General features: G+C 29.0%; 2 protein-coding genes across 8 annotated transcripts in view; one reads left to right on the top strand and one right to left on the bottom strand.

Annotated features, from left to right (window-relative positions):
• LOC103570426 (uncharacterized) overlaps positions 1-6,857 on the top strand; it is a 123,705-nt gene extending 116,848 nt beyond the window's left edge. For both annotated transcript variants that reach the window (XM_008548159.2, XM_008548158.3), the window contains one exon: positions 1,570-6,857. In XM_008548159.2, the coding sequence (XP_008546381.1) occupies positions 1,570-2,142 (573 nt within the window). In that variant the 3' untranslated portion in view covers positions 2,143-6,857. The remainder of the gene's footprint in view (positions 1-1,569) is intronic.
• LOC103570427 (autophagy-related protein 16-1) overlaps positions 1-15,221 on the bottom strand; it is a 182,768-nt gene that overhangs the window by 166,746 nt on the left and 801 nt on the right. The window contains exons 1-9 of one of the 6 annotated variants that reach the window (XM_053738765.1): positions 14,768-15,021; positions 14,596-14,716; positions 14,266-14,524; positions 13,696-13,858; positions 13,328-13,416; positions 13,105-13,158; positions 11,243-11,381; positions 10,885-10,990; positions 9,880-10,022 (exon numbers count right to left, since the gene is read on the bottom strand). In XM_053738765.1, the coding sequence (XP_053594740.1) occupies positions 9,880-10,022; positions 10,885-10,990; positions 11,243-11,381; positions 13,105-13,158; positions 13,328-13,416; positions 13,696-13,858; positions 14,266-14,524; positions 14,596-14,716 (1,074 nt within the window). In that variant the 5' untranslated portion in view covers positions 14,768-15,021. Of the gene's footprint in view, positions 1-9,879; positions 10,023-10,884; positions 10,991-11,242; positions 11,382-13,104; positions 13,159-13,327; positions 13,417-13,695; positions 13,859-14,265; positions 14,525-14,595; positions 14,717-14,767; positions 15,022-15,221 lie in introns of those variants that run through there. The other 5 variants (XM_053738766.1, XM_053738767.1, XM_053738768.1 and 2 more) reach the window with 5 other exon arrangements.

Raw genomic sequence — 15,221 nt, 5'->3', positions numbered from 1 at the left:
CTTTAGAAAAAACGAGTTTACTTTTCGTTTGGTAGTTTGAAAGCTAGATAAATATTTCGGGGTACTCTTAGATGCCAGAGTTATCTTGGATTCACCAAACATTTAACAAATATAAATATAAATAAACAAAATAATGGTTATATATTACGAGTAGGAGCTCTATTTTCGAGTTTCCACTCAACTCAAGTCCAAAACCTACGTGGGTATGTCCGTCACGTAACAGACGCTAAAGCTGGGCAATACGTATAAAGAAAAGGAACCAGATGAAAACGTCAAATTAAATTGCAATCATTTTTCAAACTAAAAGGTCCGAATAAAAAAAATAAATATTCTTTTTGCCCATTTCGTAGTTCAATTTTTAACCAAAAGTTTTTGGAGAAAAAGAGAGATTCTCTATCTCAATATAAAATCGTTAACTTGTGGGAATTAAATTAATCGTTAATTTATACGTGGGATGGGTTTTTAACATGAGTAATATAATCTCGTTGAAAGCTTCGATAAAATTTTCACCGACATTATAATCCACCCAGGAATCGGTTCAAGATGATTGATTGCCTTGCACATGTCTCCAGCGACCATTCATCACCGGGTTCGATATGCGCCCTTAGTTTATGTTTAATTTCCTACTGTTATTTATTTATACACTCCATTTTGCGATACTTAATATTTTTATTCCTATTTATTTTATAAATATTTATTACACATAGACAGAAAAAAATACTGTGTATCTGTGTAAAAAAGAGTCCGTGTTGATTATTTTATGTCGGATCAACACAATTCTGTGTTACTTAAAAATTTTTAATCGATTTACTACTCAACACTTTAAAAGTGTTACCTAGTATAAAAATCGATATTATCAGCATTTATTAAGTGTTACTTTAAAATCAATACAAAAAAAGTGTTGAAGCGACAGTTGAATTGTTTTAAAAAAAAATGTCTTTCTTCTATTCACGCGGGAAGCGCCATTAAGCATTAGTTCTGCTTGGTTAGTTATTATTTTTGAAACATTGATTTTATTTATTTTCAATTGGACATAAAAAAATTAAGTTGACAAAGATCATGATTCGTATAGTTTAAAAAAAAAATATTTAAAAAATTGCATCTGTTGCTTTTTTACTTTTCTACATGCGCATATTTATATTTAAAATTTTTTTTTTTGTTTTCGTAATTAATTTGTTGGTAAAAAAATTCTAGAATTGTTAGCTGTCAGCTAACTTTAGGATCATGTTTACTATCACAAAATAGTTCAATGTTAACTAATAATTGTTGACACTTTTGATAACCTAAAAATAATTTATGGTATAAAAATAAATTTACAAGTAAACATTTTTTTTGTGTCACCATTAATATTTAAAAAGTGTTGAAGTTACTTTTCATATTACTCGAATTTTGTGTCGATTTTAAGACAACATTTTTTACTGTATAAATATGCAAAGAAAAACGATCCATTTTACCCTATCCTTTAATAAACCCGAACTTCATTTAAATTATCATTTTTTTTTTTTCTAAAAAATTTTTTTTCAACGACCTATTTTACCCAATTTATACAAAAAAAATTTTATTTTTCAGATTCTACTGTCACACTTTGATGCCTTTAAATTCCCCAGCTCCGAAGTGGTTCAATTCCGTGCATTAGTAACACCCTGCATGCCGAGCTGCGAACCAGTCCAGTGTGACCAAGAAGAGTCAACCGGAGAGTTGCGGTCAGTAATAAGCTATGGGCGACGACGCAGACGTCGGTCAACCAGCGCATCCTCAGCCCAACGCGAAGACTTGCTGCTCGTTCAATCAATCCAGATAACCGATAAATTTGGTTTCGAACGAGACGGCAAGTCGTCGGCTAGTAACCTTACGTCAACTCAATCACGCGATACTATTTTTGTCGAGTCTCAAGACATGACTGGCGTCAATGGACTCTGTATTAACATGGCGGAAGCGATAATAGCCGGTACCGTATTCATAATAGCCCAGATAGTTGTTATCGCCGCGTGGACATTCACCTGGCAGCGGCGCAAGCAAATTCTTAAGCACCAAGAGGCCCTCTCAGTATCTGTATCAGTACCCGGTCTGCATAGCGGCATACCCAGCCGTACTGACAGTCTCTGCAAGCTCTACGACGCCGGTTATTCACGCAGATTTTAATCTTTTAATCTAATCTCATCGCCACAGTTCATATTCATTTATAATTTTTAATTTTTCGTGTTCTTTTTTACTTTTTCTATCCTCATATTACTAGAAGAAGTAAGAGATTGCACAAAATCCTATTTTTATTGCTGCTCATCGCTCTTTGAGCAGCAATTTAAACTGGACGAATATCAAAAAGCGGACCCACGGTGGAAAAAAAAAAAATAAAACATGAATTAAAATTTTTAGCGTAAGTCAGTCGGCATTTAAATGCCGATTTTTTTACTTAAAAATTTTATTTCATGCCAACTATTTTATTTACTAATTCTAAGTATACAAGCTGCCTTGGTCTGACATTTTTTTTACCATGAGTCGATTCAGGTTGAGCCGGATCATCTGACCGTAGACGAACCGCTTGACCTGATCCCACTCAAAAACACTTTTTTTTTATTTTATTTTTAAACCAAGGAGATTTTCGCGGTCATTTTTACCGATCATAATCACGAAGTCATGAGACTCGCTTACGTATTTTCTTTTTTTTTTTATTATTGCGCTAGTCTCTGATTTCAATGAAACTTTTTTTTTTTAATTAGTCAATTAAATGAAATAAATAAGAGGATCTGACGTTTGATAAAAAATAAAATTACTTGAGTAAGAAAACGGACAATGAGATCGGACAAAATATAAATTTATAAAATAATAATAATAATAATAATAATAATAATAATAATAATAATAATAATAATAATGATGGTGACAATAGTCTTTGAGTCCTCAGACAGAAGCTGGATCGTTAATATTATTTTTATTTAGTCTAATTGACAGTAAAAAATGTGAATTGTTTAAAAAAAAATAAAAAATAATAATAATAATAATAATAATAATAACTAGAAAAATAAATGAAAGTCATTTATATAAAAATCCTTAGTACGTGTGGCGATAGTACTTTAGGTAAGATTTACGCGCGATAAACGTTTCCATAGTTCTTCTTGGGCGCTCTAACACAGATGTCTTTATTCGGCGAGTTCTTTAGTATTAGCGAGAGAAAAGTAGGAGAAACGGGCCATTACCAGTCCGAAAACTATGAGAATCTCTCGGTTACTCACGAGTGTGTGGGTGTGGGTTCTGCGCTCTCGGTGAAATCAATTGTCTTGGCAACGTTGATGTGTGACGGGAACAAACTTTTATATAAAGCTTTTTGTATTATTTCGTTAAATTTCTTACTCGCGAAACAAAAACAAAAAATAATATAGTAATTTTGACTTGTGAAAACATGATGAATTAATGGATTAAATTTTTTTTTTATTTGAAAGAAATTTAATTTATATGAGTGTACGAATAATTAAAACTTTCGAATTATTTGTTAATTTTTTAATTTAAAAATAAATTTTTATAAATATAAAATCTTGTAATAAATTTTTTTTCGTAATTACAAGTTGGATAAAAATTTTATGTTCAAATTTCGAACAGAATATTCAAATAATTCGAAAATAGACGAATAATTGAAAACTATTCGTACACTTTTATTCATTTAATAAAACAAATAAAAAAAAAATAGTTTAATTTAAATATTAATGAAGGAATTAAAATCTCGTGTATAAAATAAAATATTTAATTAGACAAGACACAAATTAAGAGATTATGTAAATGTCAAATGTGTGGATATATATGTATATATCCAATGAAAACGATGACGAGCCTTTTCGATTGTATTCACAAGAGGAATACGAGGAAGGTTAGCAATAGAAGTGGAGTTAAATTGGTGAGAGGTTTACTACTGTCAGAGTATGAGTAGAAGTAGAGTAGAGACATTGTGTAAGATATATATAGATATATAGACATGTATACTTTCGAGGAGCCAGTGTTAAGAGGGAAGCGGAGGATAAAGCGTGAGAGGAGCTCGGTAGGGTTGTTAAAGGGATGGGGTAGTGCCGGAAGGTTAATTGCCTCTCGTGGCATCTCGCGGGTTCTAAGCTCGGGACGTACAGCCGTCTCTCGGGGTCGCTCGTTCGGATTACGACAAGGGCCACGGGACAACGCCTTCTCACCCTCAGTACCTCTGCCTCAACCTCTGCCTACCTTGTGCCTATACTCCCTTCTATTACAACCACATCTATATATATATATATATATATATATATATATATATATATATAGACATTTACATAGACTACCTAGCATCCTACTGTTACTACTATTACTACTACTGGTTCGTTCTGTGGTATGTAACCCCAGATCTACGGGCGCCTTAAGCCCGCTCTGCAAATTCCCACTTGAATTCAGGCTTCTCTATAACTTTATTTGTTTATTTTATTTAATCAGCTTATTTTTTAATTACCATATTTTTAAATCCTGTGTATTTATTAATTTTATAAAATTTTTATTTTCGATTTTTGGTGAAACTAATTTTAAATCGATTTTTAAATGACTCGAAGTTAAAAAAAGAATCATTGTTTTAAATAAAAATAATTATTTAAATGAAATAATTATAAATGCAAATTAAATGTACATTGATAAACAAAATTAATATATACATATATATGTATTGTAAATGAAATGCAAACGTAAATTTTAGTAAATACCTCGAGGCAGCCTTAAAACTCATCGTGTCAATTCGATTTAATTGAGAAACTTTTAAAATTAAAATATACATTCGTCAAGACAAATAACACTATATATATATATAAAGATAAGATTATACGGTCGTCTGGCACTTGGATTATCGTTTGGGTGAGGCACTCGGTGCGGTTGTTTGCCTTGTCGATCGTATGAATTACTCACTCATCCTTTCTCACCCTCTTTCTCCTCATTCTCCTGGCTCTACTCTTAAAGCTCTGCTCTTGCTTTCCTCACTCATCTCTTTTACCTTTACTCTACGTTGCTATCCAACTACGACTTGTGCATACACCAGTGCACACAAATGCTAATTAATAAAAGCAACCTTCAAAGATCCACATTATAAGGACTAGAAATAATATTACCCGCTAAAAAAATTAACTAAACATTTTTTATCGCTACCAACATACGCAGGAAATAAATATTAATGTAAAAAAAAAATTTTTAATATAAAACCGACGTAAAAACCATCTTATTAGAGTTAATCTCGGATTTTAACTTGCGCCTCCCTTTTAAGCCGCTTCTCTAATATTTCTATCATTTTTATTATTATTATTATTATTATTATTATTATTATTATTATTATTATTATTATTATTATTATTATTATTATTATTATTATTATTATTATTATTATTATCATTATTTTTATGATTATCGTTATTATTATTGATATTAATACGATTCAAGTCAAGTGGCTCAGCATTACATTTTTTTTATAATCAACATTACTAGATCTAAGTACTTTAGCATTATCATTATTATTAAAAATAATAATTATTATTATTGTAATTATATAGAAGCTGAAATGTATAAGCTGCTTTTTGGTGCGTGGGTAGAAAGTCAATTATTATCCACATTGCAAAATTAATTTCATTTTTTTTTTTTTTTATTTGACAATTTTCCATTAAAATGTCAAAACTAAAAAAAAAAATATAATATTTTGATAATTTTTATACATCAATTAAATTTAGTAATTAAAAAAAAAATTTTAAATTTAATTTTATGTCAAATTACTTATATCAAAAACTTGAAAAAAAAAATTCTATTAAGGATAAAAAACAGAAAGTAAAGAAACGGTTTTTTACGCGAATTGGAAAAGACAGAAAGATTGAAAAATAAAATAGTAAAAAAAGTTAATAAAAACAAAAATAATAAAAAAGGTAACATTGGAATTCTGTCTGTTCTCTCGCACCATCTTATAGCTGAGAGCATTTCAGAGTATAACAAAAAAAGCACTTTCCATCGAGTTAATTGAATCGCCGTCTTAACCTGGCGCCCAACCTACGCCAAGATTTTCTATAACTCAATGGAAACTGTCTTGAGCGACTAAAATTATAAAATACAAAGCGACAAACAATTTCATTTATATTATAAATATAATGATACACATCTTTATCTCCACTATAGGTGTAAGCGATATCATTCAAATTAATTGTTTATTTTTATTTTTTTTCTTCAATATCTGCCGGAGAGTTTTAACGAACCGTCAGATTAATTTAAATAAATTGATATTAATATTGGGCTCGAGGACGATTTACGCGACAATTAAATTACTTATTTTTTTTTTTAATTTACATTGTCTCCAGTCACTTGTCCTCGAGCCTGAGGTGCGCCTAAAAATATGTTACTAATTATTTTAACAAATTTTCTCTGTACTTTGACTTTACTAAATAACTAAAATAATTAATAACAGTAACAGTAAATATTAAACATTAAATCAAGAGTCACGTACAGAGTTAATTTGAATTGTGATTGGTATTGCACCAAAATTGCTTATTTATTATAATTATTATTATCATAATTAATATCAGTTGCGCATGGAGCTTACGCAAATGCTCTCTATTTGTAAGATCCACCGTGTAAGGTCCGCTTGAGACAATTAAATGTCACAATTAACATAATAAAAAATATGAATAATTAAAAAGTAATTAATAATTAATGAAATATGTAATAATGAATTGCAAGACTATTTCTTGTGGCTGAATATGCAACGCCGAATTTTCTACGCTCTTTTTTTTTATGACTGAGTTTTACTCTTGTACGCTAAACATTATCGGTACCAGTGTACATAGATTGTGTGGTAAAGAGATAAATAAACTCATTTTTATAACTAATTTGTCTTTTTTATTTAATGTCACCTTATTTTTATTTTCAGATTTCATTGGAAAAAAAAAAAAAAAAAAAAAAAAAAAAAAAAAATTAGCCGGGATTCGAACCGGCGACTTTGGGATCAATATTAATTTTAAAAAATGTGATATTTTGGAAACTATTAAACCGATTTGAATAAACTAAAATTTATATTGTTCAGTATTTAATTCTTCAAGATCTCAAGTGATTAATAACTGAAAGTGGGATAAAATAGGCCGTGATAAAATAAAAAAAAGAGAGGCTATTAAAAATGAGAATCTTGGGTTAATTTGAATGTAAATTTATCCTCAATGGCTTTGAAATCTAATCTTATAACAAAATCTAACATAATGCTTGTTCACCCTCAAAAATAAAAATTTATCTTAACGCGAGTAATAAAAAAGTGATTAAAAAAAAAGTAAATCATCGTACTTAAATCGAGATTACTTTCTCGGTGGCCATATTACCCCTGCCCTTTATATATATTTGATAGTACAGGTACTTTGAGAGTGCTGATCGCGCTGCAGATAATGCCGCAATTCAAATTCTCGTCACGATTCAACGGGTGAACTAAGTTTCCTGAGAAGAGGAAAGAACGCTTTGGCTCGGACCTCGCTGTTGGTGTGGGTGCTTCACTATAGGACTTCGATCACGTTAAAAAAAAAAATCTACTTATTTTTATGCCACGAGAGTACTGGACTCGCGACCCCGCCTCTTTATCGCGACTTTACTCGCCATTTTTCATTCACATTAAATTTAACGACTAACATGCAGTTGATTGTGTATTGTGTAAAAAATATTTAAATTACTCGCGTTATTCAATTGTCGGTTTTCGTGGACCCGCGTAATTGAATTCGTCAATTAATCTTTTCCATGACAGCCGTGATTAAGAAAGCAACTTATACGCATATGAAATTAAATAATAATGGCAACAATAACAATAATAACGATAAGAGTACAGGAGTAGCTTCTGGGTTCGGGCTTTGGTAAGCAGACTTGTTAGTTACTGTTGCTGCAAGAGGGTAATTAAGCCGAAACTTCATATTATTAAAGCCCTTCGTTAGTCTCCGTACCACGTAGACTAATTGGCGCCCAATGTATATTATATATACGTACCTATACATGCATACATAAGCGCGATACGAGTTCAGAAATTTTTACGGATTGTTTTGTTTATCGGCATTATAAACTTGCCGTACTCTACTCGATCCGAATAGTAAATAATGTTCTATGAACAACTATGACTCCATGTTTTATAATTTTATGCCGACACAATCATTTCTTTTTCGAAATTCGGTTGGTGGCTTTACAAAAAGCTGATGCGCCTGTAACTTTGTTGTTGGGAATAACTCTAACAATACAATTTTTTTTTTTTTTTTTTATTGTAAAATTCTCTGGTACAAAAAACCCGAAAATTCTAAAAAAAATAATGTACTTTTTTTGTAATCGGCGTCAGGCAGATACGGGCAAATGTGAACACATGATACTCTATGTATTTTTCGGAATGTGACCCGTAGATTTTTTCCTATGAATTCCTCTAGTAGAAAAAATAACGAAAACTCTAGAAAAAAATGTATTTTTTTTCGTAATCGACATCGGAAAGATGATACTTTCTATGTATTCTTACAGAAAGTATCTCACAGATTCGCTTCTATTTGAAACAACTCCATAAAAAATTTTAGTCACATGCTCTACTAAAAAAAACCATGGAAATTCCAAAAAAAATAAAATAAAATAAAATTTTCGACACGACCTCCGTCGATTCTTTTTATCCACTTTTATATACATGGAAAAAACAATTCTGTAAAAATGACAGAAAAGTTTGTAAAATTTACAGAAGTTTCTCTATTAATTGACTTATTTATATATATGTAATATGACTTATCTATATATAGATTTTACATGAACTATGAGTAAATATTACATAAAGTAATAATGTATAGTCTATACGAAAAAAATATCTAATTTTTATATAACTTTATTTGTTAGTGTTACATTTCGTTATTTATAAAAATAACATTTATGAATTTGTAAAAATAACATTATTTATCTGTAAATGTTACAGGTAATGTCATCAATAAATTTTATAGATTATATTCTGTATTTTTACAGAACTGTCTTTTCCGTGTACAGTGACGTCCCATAAACCTCAAAATGATCACTAATGAAAAAAATATTTAAATTCATCAATAACCATTAATTTTATTTAAAAATTTTCAATCATTGGCATAATCTCTAATTATTCCAGAAGCTAGCGATCAAGCCATCGGCTTTCTCCATTCGAAGCTGAAAAACCTTTTACTAAAAACGTTCCTATTTAAATAAATAAATAAATAAACCCTCAAAAAGGATAACATGACAAATAATATAAGTTAAAAAACATTAACGAGGTATTCAAATCAACTTGGTGTAATTCCCAAAGCACAAACACGTCACGCGAAAATACATTAGGTACTCACGAGCAGTAAAGCTGCTACTGCTCTAGCTCCTGTTACTGTTCCTGTTACTGCTATTCCTCTCAGCAACAACTGCCAGTGGGGTGAGCAAAGCCGAGTAAAAACATGCATATATTTACATATAACAGCTTTATATATTACACCGTCAGTAACAGAGTATGGTTACATTTGAATCCGTTGTTTCACGGCCAAAATACCTGTCTGATACTGATACCGAACCAAGCAATTAAATCTCTCCCCCCTTTTGTCGCTTGAAAAAATAATAATCCACCAAACAAACTAATTAAAAAACTATATTTAAATATAAACAAAAGGACATAACTGTAATTAATTAACTATCGGAAGTTATTGTTAGTAAAGTTTCGACTCGAGTAGTGTGTCAAAGCTTCAATACCACAAGATCTAAACTAATTAAGCTAATGGATTAGTAAACTTTGTTTCTAAATGTTTAATGGCCATTGCTGATGCTTTTCCCGGCGGTTGTTTGAGGCTTTTGTATTAATTACCTTAATCTCTAAACTAATTTTATTATTTTTTTTTTGTTCAAACTTACCCTTAGACGTAGATCGTTGACAGACCAGACGCGGCTTGCAAAGTCGTTTGACGCGCCGAGAATCAGAGTCCCCGTAGAGTCAAAATCTACTGACATTACGCTCGCGTTACTGCCAGTCAACATTCCTTTGCTTTCGAAGGTTCCTGTTAATTAAATTGAATTTTTTTTTTTTTATTTACAAGTTGATTTAATTGATTTTTGTTTGAGGAAATTGGGGATTTGGATTTGAAGATGTACCCATCTCTGGGTACTATGGTGGAATTTAACTTAAATGAAACTAAATTAATCACAAAATTTGGAAGTTGATTTTGGAAACTTTTTATTTCATATTTCGAAATTTTTTTTGGCAGTGAATTGCTAAAATAAATAAAAATTGATAAGGGCGTTTTTTGTAACCCGTAAAATTTGCTCAAGATAAGTAAGAGTATTATTTTTTGATATCTTTGATATTTAACGAGATATTTAATGACAGAATCTATCAAATTGAGAACAAGTGAAATAAAATTTGGAGCTTCATTTTAAAGGTTCTATTTGATAAACTATTAGAGATTGATAAAAATTGATAAGGGCGCTTTTTGTAGCCCGTAGAATTTGATCAAGATAAGTAAGAGTATTATGTTTTGATATTTTTGATATTTAGCGAGATATTTAATGCCCAAGTATAAAAAAATATATCAAGTTGGGAGCAAATAAAATAAAATTTTGAGCTTCGATATAAAACTTTTACCTGATAAACTATGAGAGATAGACAAAAATTGATAGGAACATTTTTGATAGCCCTTAAAATTTTTTTCAAAAAAATATTCATACTATTTTTCGAAATTTTGAATATTGGATGAACTATTTTAAGTCAAAGTGTAAATATATAAGATAGCAAGTTAATAAGTTAAAGAAAAAAAAACTAATTAATAATTAATTAAGTTTATAAACTCTTGCTATTATTTAATAATGAACATGATAAAATAAATAAAAATAACTAATAAAAAATAGATAAAAACAAAGTACCTTTTGAAATATCCCAAAGTTTAACTTTTCTATCAGCACCACCAGTAGCCAATATCCTGTCAACTGGAGACCATTTAACAGCACTAACTTCACCATCATGAGCACTCTGTAATAATAATAATATCGATCCTCAACTCTCTTCAACTCAACTCAACTCAACTCTACTCGACTCTCTATTATCATAAAGACTTTTAATGAGTTAACAGTCAGCGATAACTTTTTTATTTTATTTAAAACTTGTTTATTTTTATCATAAAACTTTTAGATTTTTAATATTTTATTAAATAACTTTCAACTATTCTCATCACTGCTTAGTTAATTATTTTTATTATTTTAATAATTTATTTAAAAAACGTACAAATTTAACTGTGACCTCTGTCGGTACTGCAGTTGGTAGTCCGGGGATTCCCTCTTTCAAACTCGTTCTGTCTGGGCTTATTGCTCTAGTGTCGCGGGCAGCATCTTCTAGATCTTTTTGTACTTTAGCCTGTCGTTTTCTACAATCACCAATTCAATTAACTTATTAATTTATTTATTTAATTACTCATTAATTTATTTATGAATAAATGAATGCAGGTTAAACGTTACGTATGGAAGACTCTAAAATGTATAAAAGTTAATTTAATGAATTTTTTTAATTTAAATATAATGAATTTATTCAAAGCTTAATATTAACATGATTTATTAATCAGTAATTAATAGTCTGTACTCAGCGAATCAAACTAATTTATGCTAGAAATTTTTTTATTAACATTATCAAATTCCGATTTATAATTTAAATTCTGATTAAATTGTTGGTTCTATGGTAAAATTTATGAGAATCTTTTTTAAAGGAAATTTAATTCTCTGCAAAAAAGTCACCCGTGTAAAAAAAAATGAGTTCCAAAAAGAGTCATGACCATGAATTTTCGAATTTAGACAATTCTGAATTTGGAGTTGATCATTTTTTGATAACGTTCAAGAATAAAAATAATTTTCAACTGAGTTCTTTTTAGGTACGTCTTTTTGAACTTTTCTAGCAAATATATTTTGACTTTAAAAATTTCCTGGTATGAAGAACATGAAAAAAAAAATATTTTAACACCAATTATTAACGATTTTTGACTTCTTATAAGAAATATTCAAAGACGAGGCCTGGAGATTGAAAATTTTTTTTCAAAGAAAAGAGTAAACTTAAAAATTAGGGTTTGAAATTACAAACCGGAACCTGGGTATCAATATAAGAAATTTTATAATACGTGTTATAAATTTTTAATGTCTGAGTTACGATTTTTAAAATTTAAACATCAATTTTTTTTGCAAAGACAATAAATTCTTATATTTATATCCTAAAATTATTTACGTTTTAATTATAAATTATGAAATTACTATCCAGAATGATAGTATTTACTGATCACTTTATCGTTATATTATTTCTCACTTTTCAATGTACATAATTCATTTTTTTCCATGTACTCTTGAGGCTTTTTTAAAGTTTTGAAAATCATCAACTGAAAGTTAAAATTCTCTCAAATTTGGAAGTTCACAATTATAAACTTTTTTGGATATTTTTGAAACCAACTTTTTTTACATGGGCATTATAACTTTTTTTTGTAAATTTAAGTTCAATCAGAATTTCAATTCAAAAGACCTAAGATACAAAATCTCAAAAATTTTAAACACCGAATTTATTAATTAAAAATTAAAATTCTGATTAAACGGTTGATTTTATGGTGAAACTAGTAAGAACCTTTCTTAAAGAAACTTTAATTCTCTACAAAAAAGATCTTTGTCAATTTTACCATAAAACCAGTAATTATACCAGAATTTGAATTAAAAGTCAAAGGAAGAAAAGTTAAAAATTTTTCATATCAATTCTGTTCATTGATTAATTTATATTCGGTTTCTTTGATAATTTTAATAAGCTCTGACCACAGAGTTTTATTTTCTAGACTCTGGTGTATCCATTGAAAAAAAATGTACTAAAATTGCTTTACTAGAAACGAAATAAAAAATAAATTAGACAAGGTAAATAAATAACTTTGTTTACTGAGTTAATAAAAATCATTCCAAGTTAATATTTATTATAAATAGTACCTGGTGTCTATTGATCATTCACGTACCCAATAAAGCATTAGTTGATTAAAATAATAATAATAATTAGAACAGTGTTTATTTAAAATATAAAGCGTTATTTTGATTGTTTTGTATTTTTTTTTGTTTTTGTTGTCCGTTACTCACCCAAATTTATATATTTTTTGTCTGAAAAATGTTGTCGGACTGGTAAATCCCTCGCTGAAATTTGAAAATTTCGTCGTGTGTGTAGATAAAATAATAATTATTTATTTATTTAAATATTGTTGAGTCTTCCATTGTAACGTATTAATTTATTTAATAAGACAAAGCAACGATCACAAACAAAAACTTTATTTTATAATAATAATAATTAAAATTAATTACGCACTTCAGAAAATTATCGTTCTCTTCATTCATTTTTTCGGCATCTTTTGTTTTGCATTTTATCAAACGCTCGACTAACGTTCGGTTTTCTTCCTAAAAAAAAAAAATTTCATTTACTCTTTAAATATTTAATTAATTAAATAGAAGTAAAAAAAAAACTGAGACCGGGATTCGAATCAGGAACTTTGAGTCCAATAATAATTTTAAAAATTTAAGATTTAACGAAAACTAATTAATCGATTTTCATAAACGAAGGCTTGTTTGAATCAGGATTAAAATTAGAATAAGTTTTCAGGTAATAGCTGATATATAAATATTTGTTAAGCCTTGGTGTCATTTTAATAGTGATAATTTATGATGAAAAATATTAACCTGAGCTTTACGTAATTTTTCTTCCAGTGCAGCGAACGCTAATTGTAAGGCTTGGTACTCGTCTCGTAGCATCTGATTCGCTTCAGCTAATTCACGTTCTCTATTCACACATGCATTCAATTCAGCTCTCAGAGATGTGTTTAATTCCAGGCTCTCTGCTAAACTACACCACAAATAAAATTATTTTATTTTTAATAATATATGTTTAGAATATCTCAAGTAACAGCTAAACTATCGACATTAGACAAAAATGTTATGAGACCTTTTTTATAGGAAATTAAATTTCATACAAAGTTATTTCTATTAATTTTTTCCATATCTCCAATACTTTGACAACAATTTTCATTTAAAGTTAATGGACAACTTGGCCTAGTAAATTTAAAAATAATTACAAATTCTCTGACTTTAAATTAAAATTTCAGCCGAGTTATCAACTTAAATCGAAAAATTATATAAAACTTTTTTACAGAAAATTAAATTTCCTATAACTTTGCACCTTATAAATTTTCTCATATTCCCAATAATTAACCCACAATTTTAATTATAAACAAAACTGAAAAATTTCAATACCTTGACTCCTTACTCGCGAGATCTTTCGTCATTTCCCGCATTTTATTATTCAAATCCACAATTTGCTGGGTATGTTCCCCCCGTCTTCGGTGCAACATCGTCAGTTCCTCGGCCTGAGCCAACAGTTTCGCCTCCAAAGCCGCATTTGCTCCAGTTCCAGTCCCAGTACCCACGACCTCGCACTTTAACTTCTCAATCGCGACAGTCAGCTGCAAATTCTCGCCTCTCAATGTATTTGTGCTCTCAAACAATCGGTTGTCTGTCCACCCGGCAATAAATAAATTATCAATAATAAAATCAATAATAATTAAAAAATAAAATATGACTTACGTAAATTAATAAGCTCAGCAAAACAACGAGTCTGTGATTTATTTCTACTTCTCAATTGATTTATTATTAATTTTCTCCAATCTTTTGATTCATTATTTATTAATGGCTCCATATTTGTCATCTGTAATTTATAATAATCAATAAATAATAATGAAAATAAATAATTACTTACTTGTTACTTTTGTCAAAAAAAAACTTTCACTTTTATTTAACTTGTCACGTGATAAAAAATTAATTACTTATAATTATATTTAATTACTAATATATCATAATAAAATTAATAATTAATTTAAAATATTTTGTTGTATAAATTAAGCTGTGTCAATTTTAGAAGACTTGTTATTTAAATTTTTGATAAATATAAGAACTGGGCTCGTAGGATATGTGATCACAGTTTTATGTTTTATATATTTACAGGTTGGAGTATTCCTGTGATATGTAATGATAATAATAATAATAATTGTGATGATAAACAACAGAGCAAGTGGCGCGACAATCGGAAATATATATATTTATATATATGATCAGCTGATTGATCTGACAGCTGAGGAGCGCGCGGTTGCTGACAGTCGGCAAGGCGGGAAAAGTTTAAATTCAAAAGTAAAAAAGTATGCGGTCACGGGCGT

Source organism: Microplitis demolitor, chromosome 4 (assembly GCF_026212275.2).
Source record: "Microplitis demolitor isolate Queensland-Clemson2020A chromosome 4, iyMicDemo2.1a, whole genome shotgun sequence".
Taxonomy (NCBI): Eukaryota; Metazoa; Arthropoda; class Insecta; order Hymenoptera; family Braconidae; genus Microplitis; species Microplitis demolitor.
The sequence above is the reverse complement of the archived record's forward strand: the minus strand, read 5'-3'. Positions and strand labels throughout refer to the sequence as shown.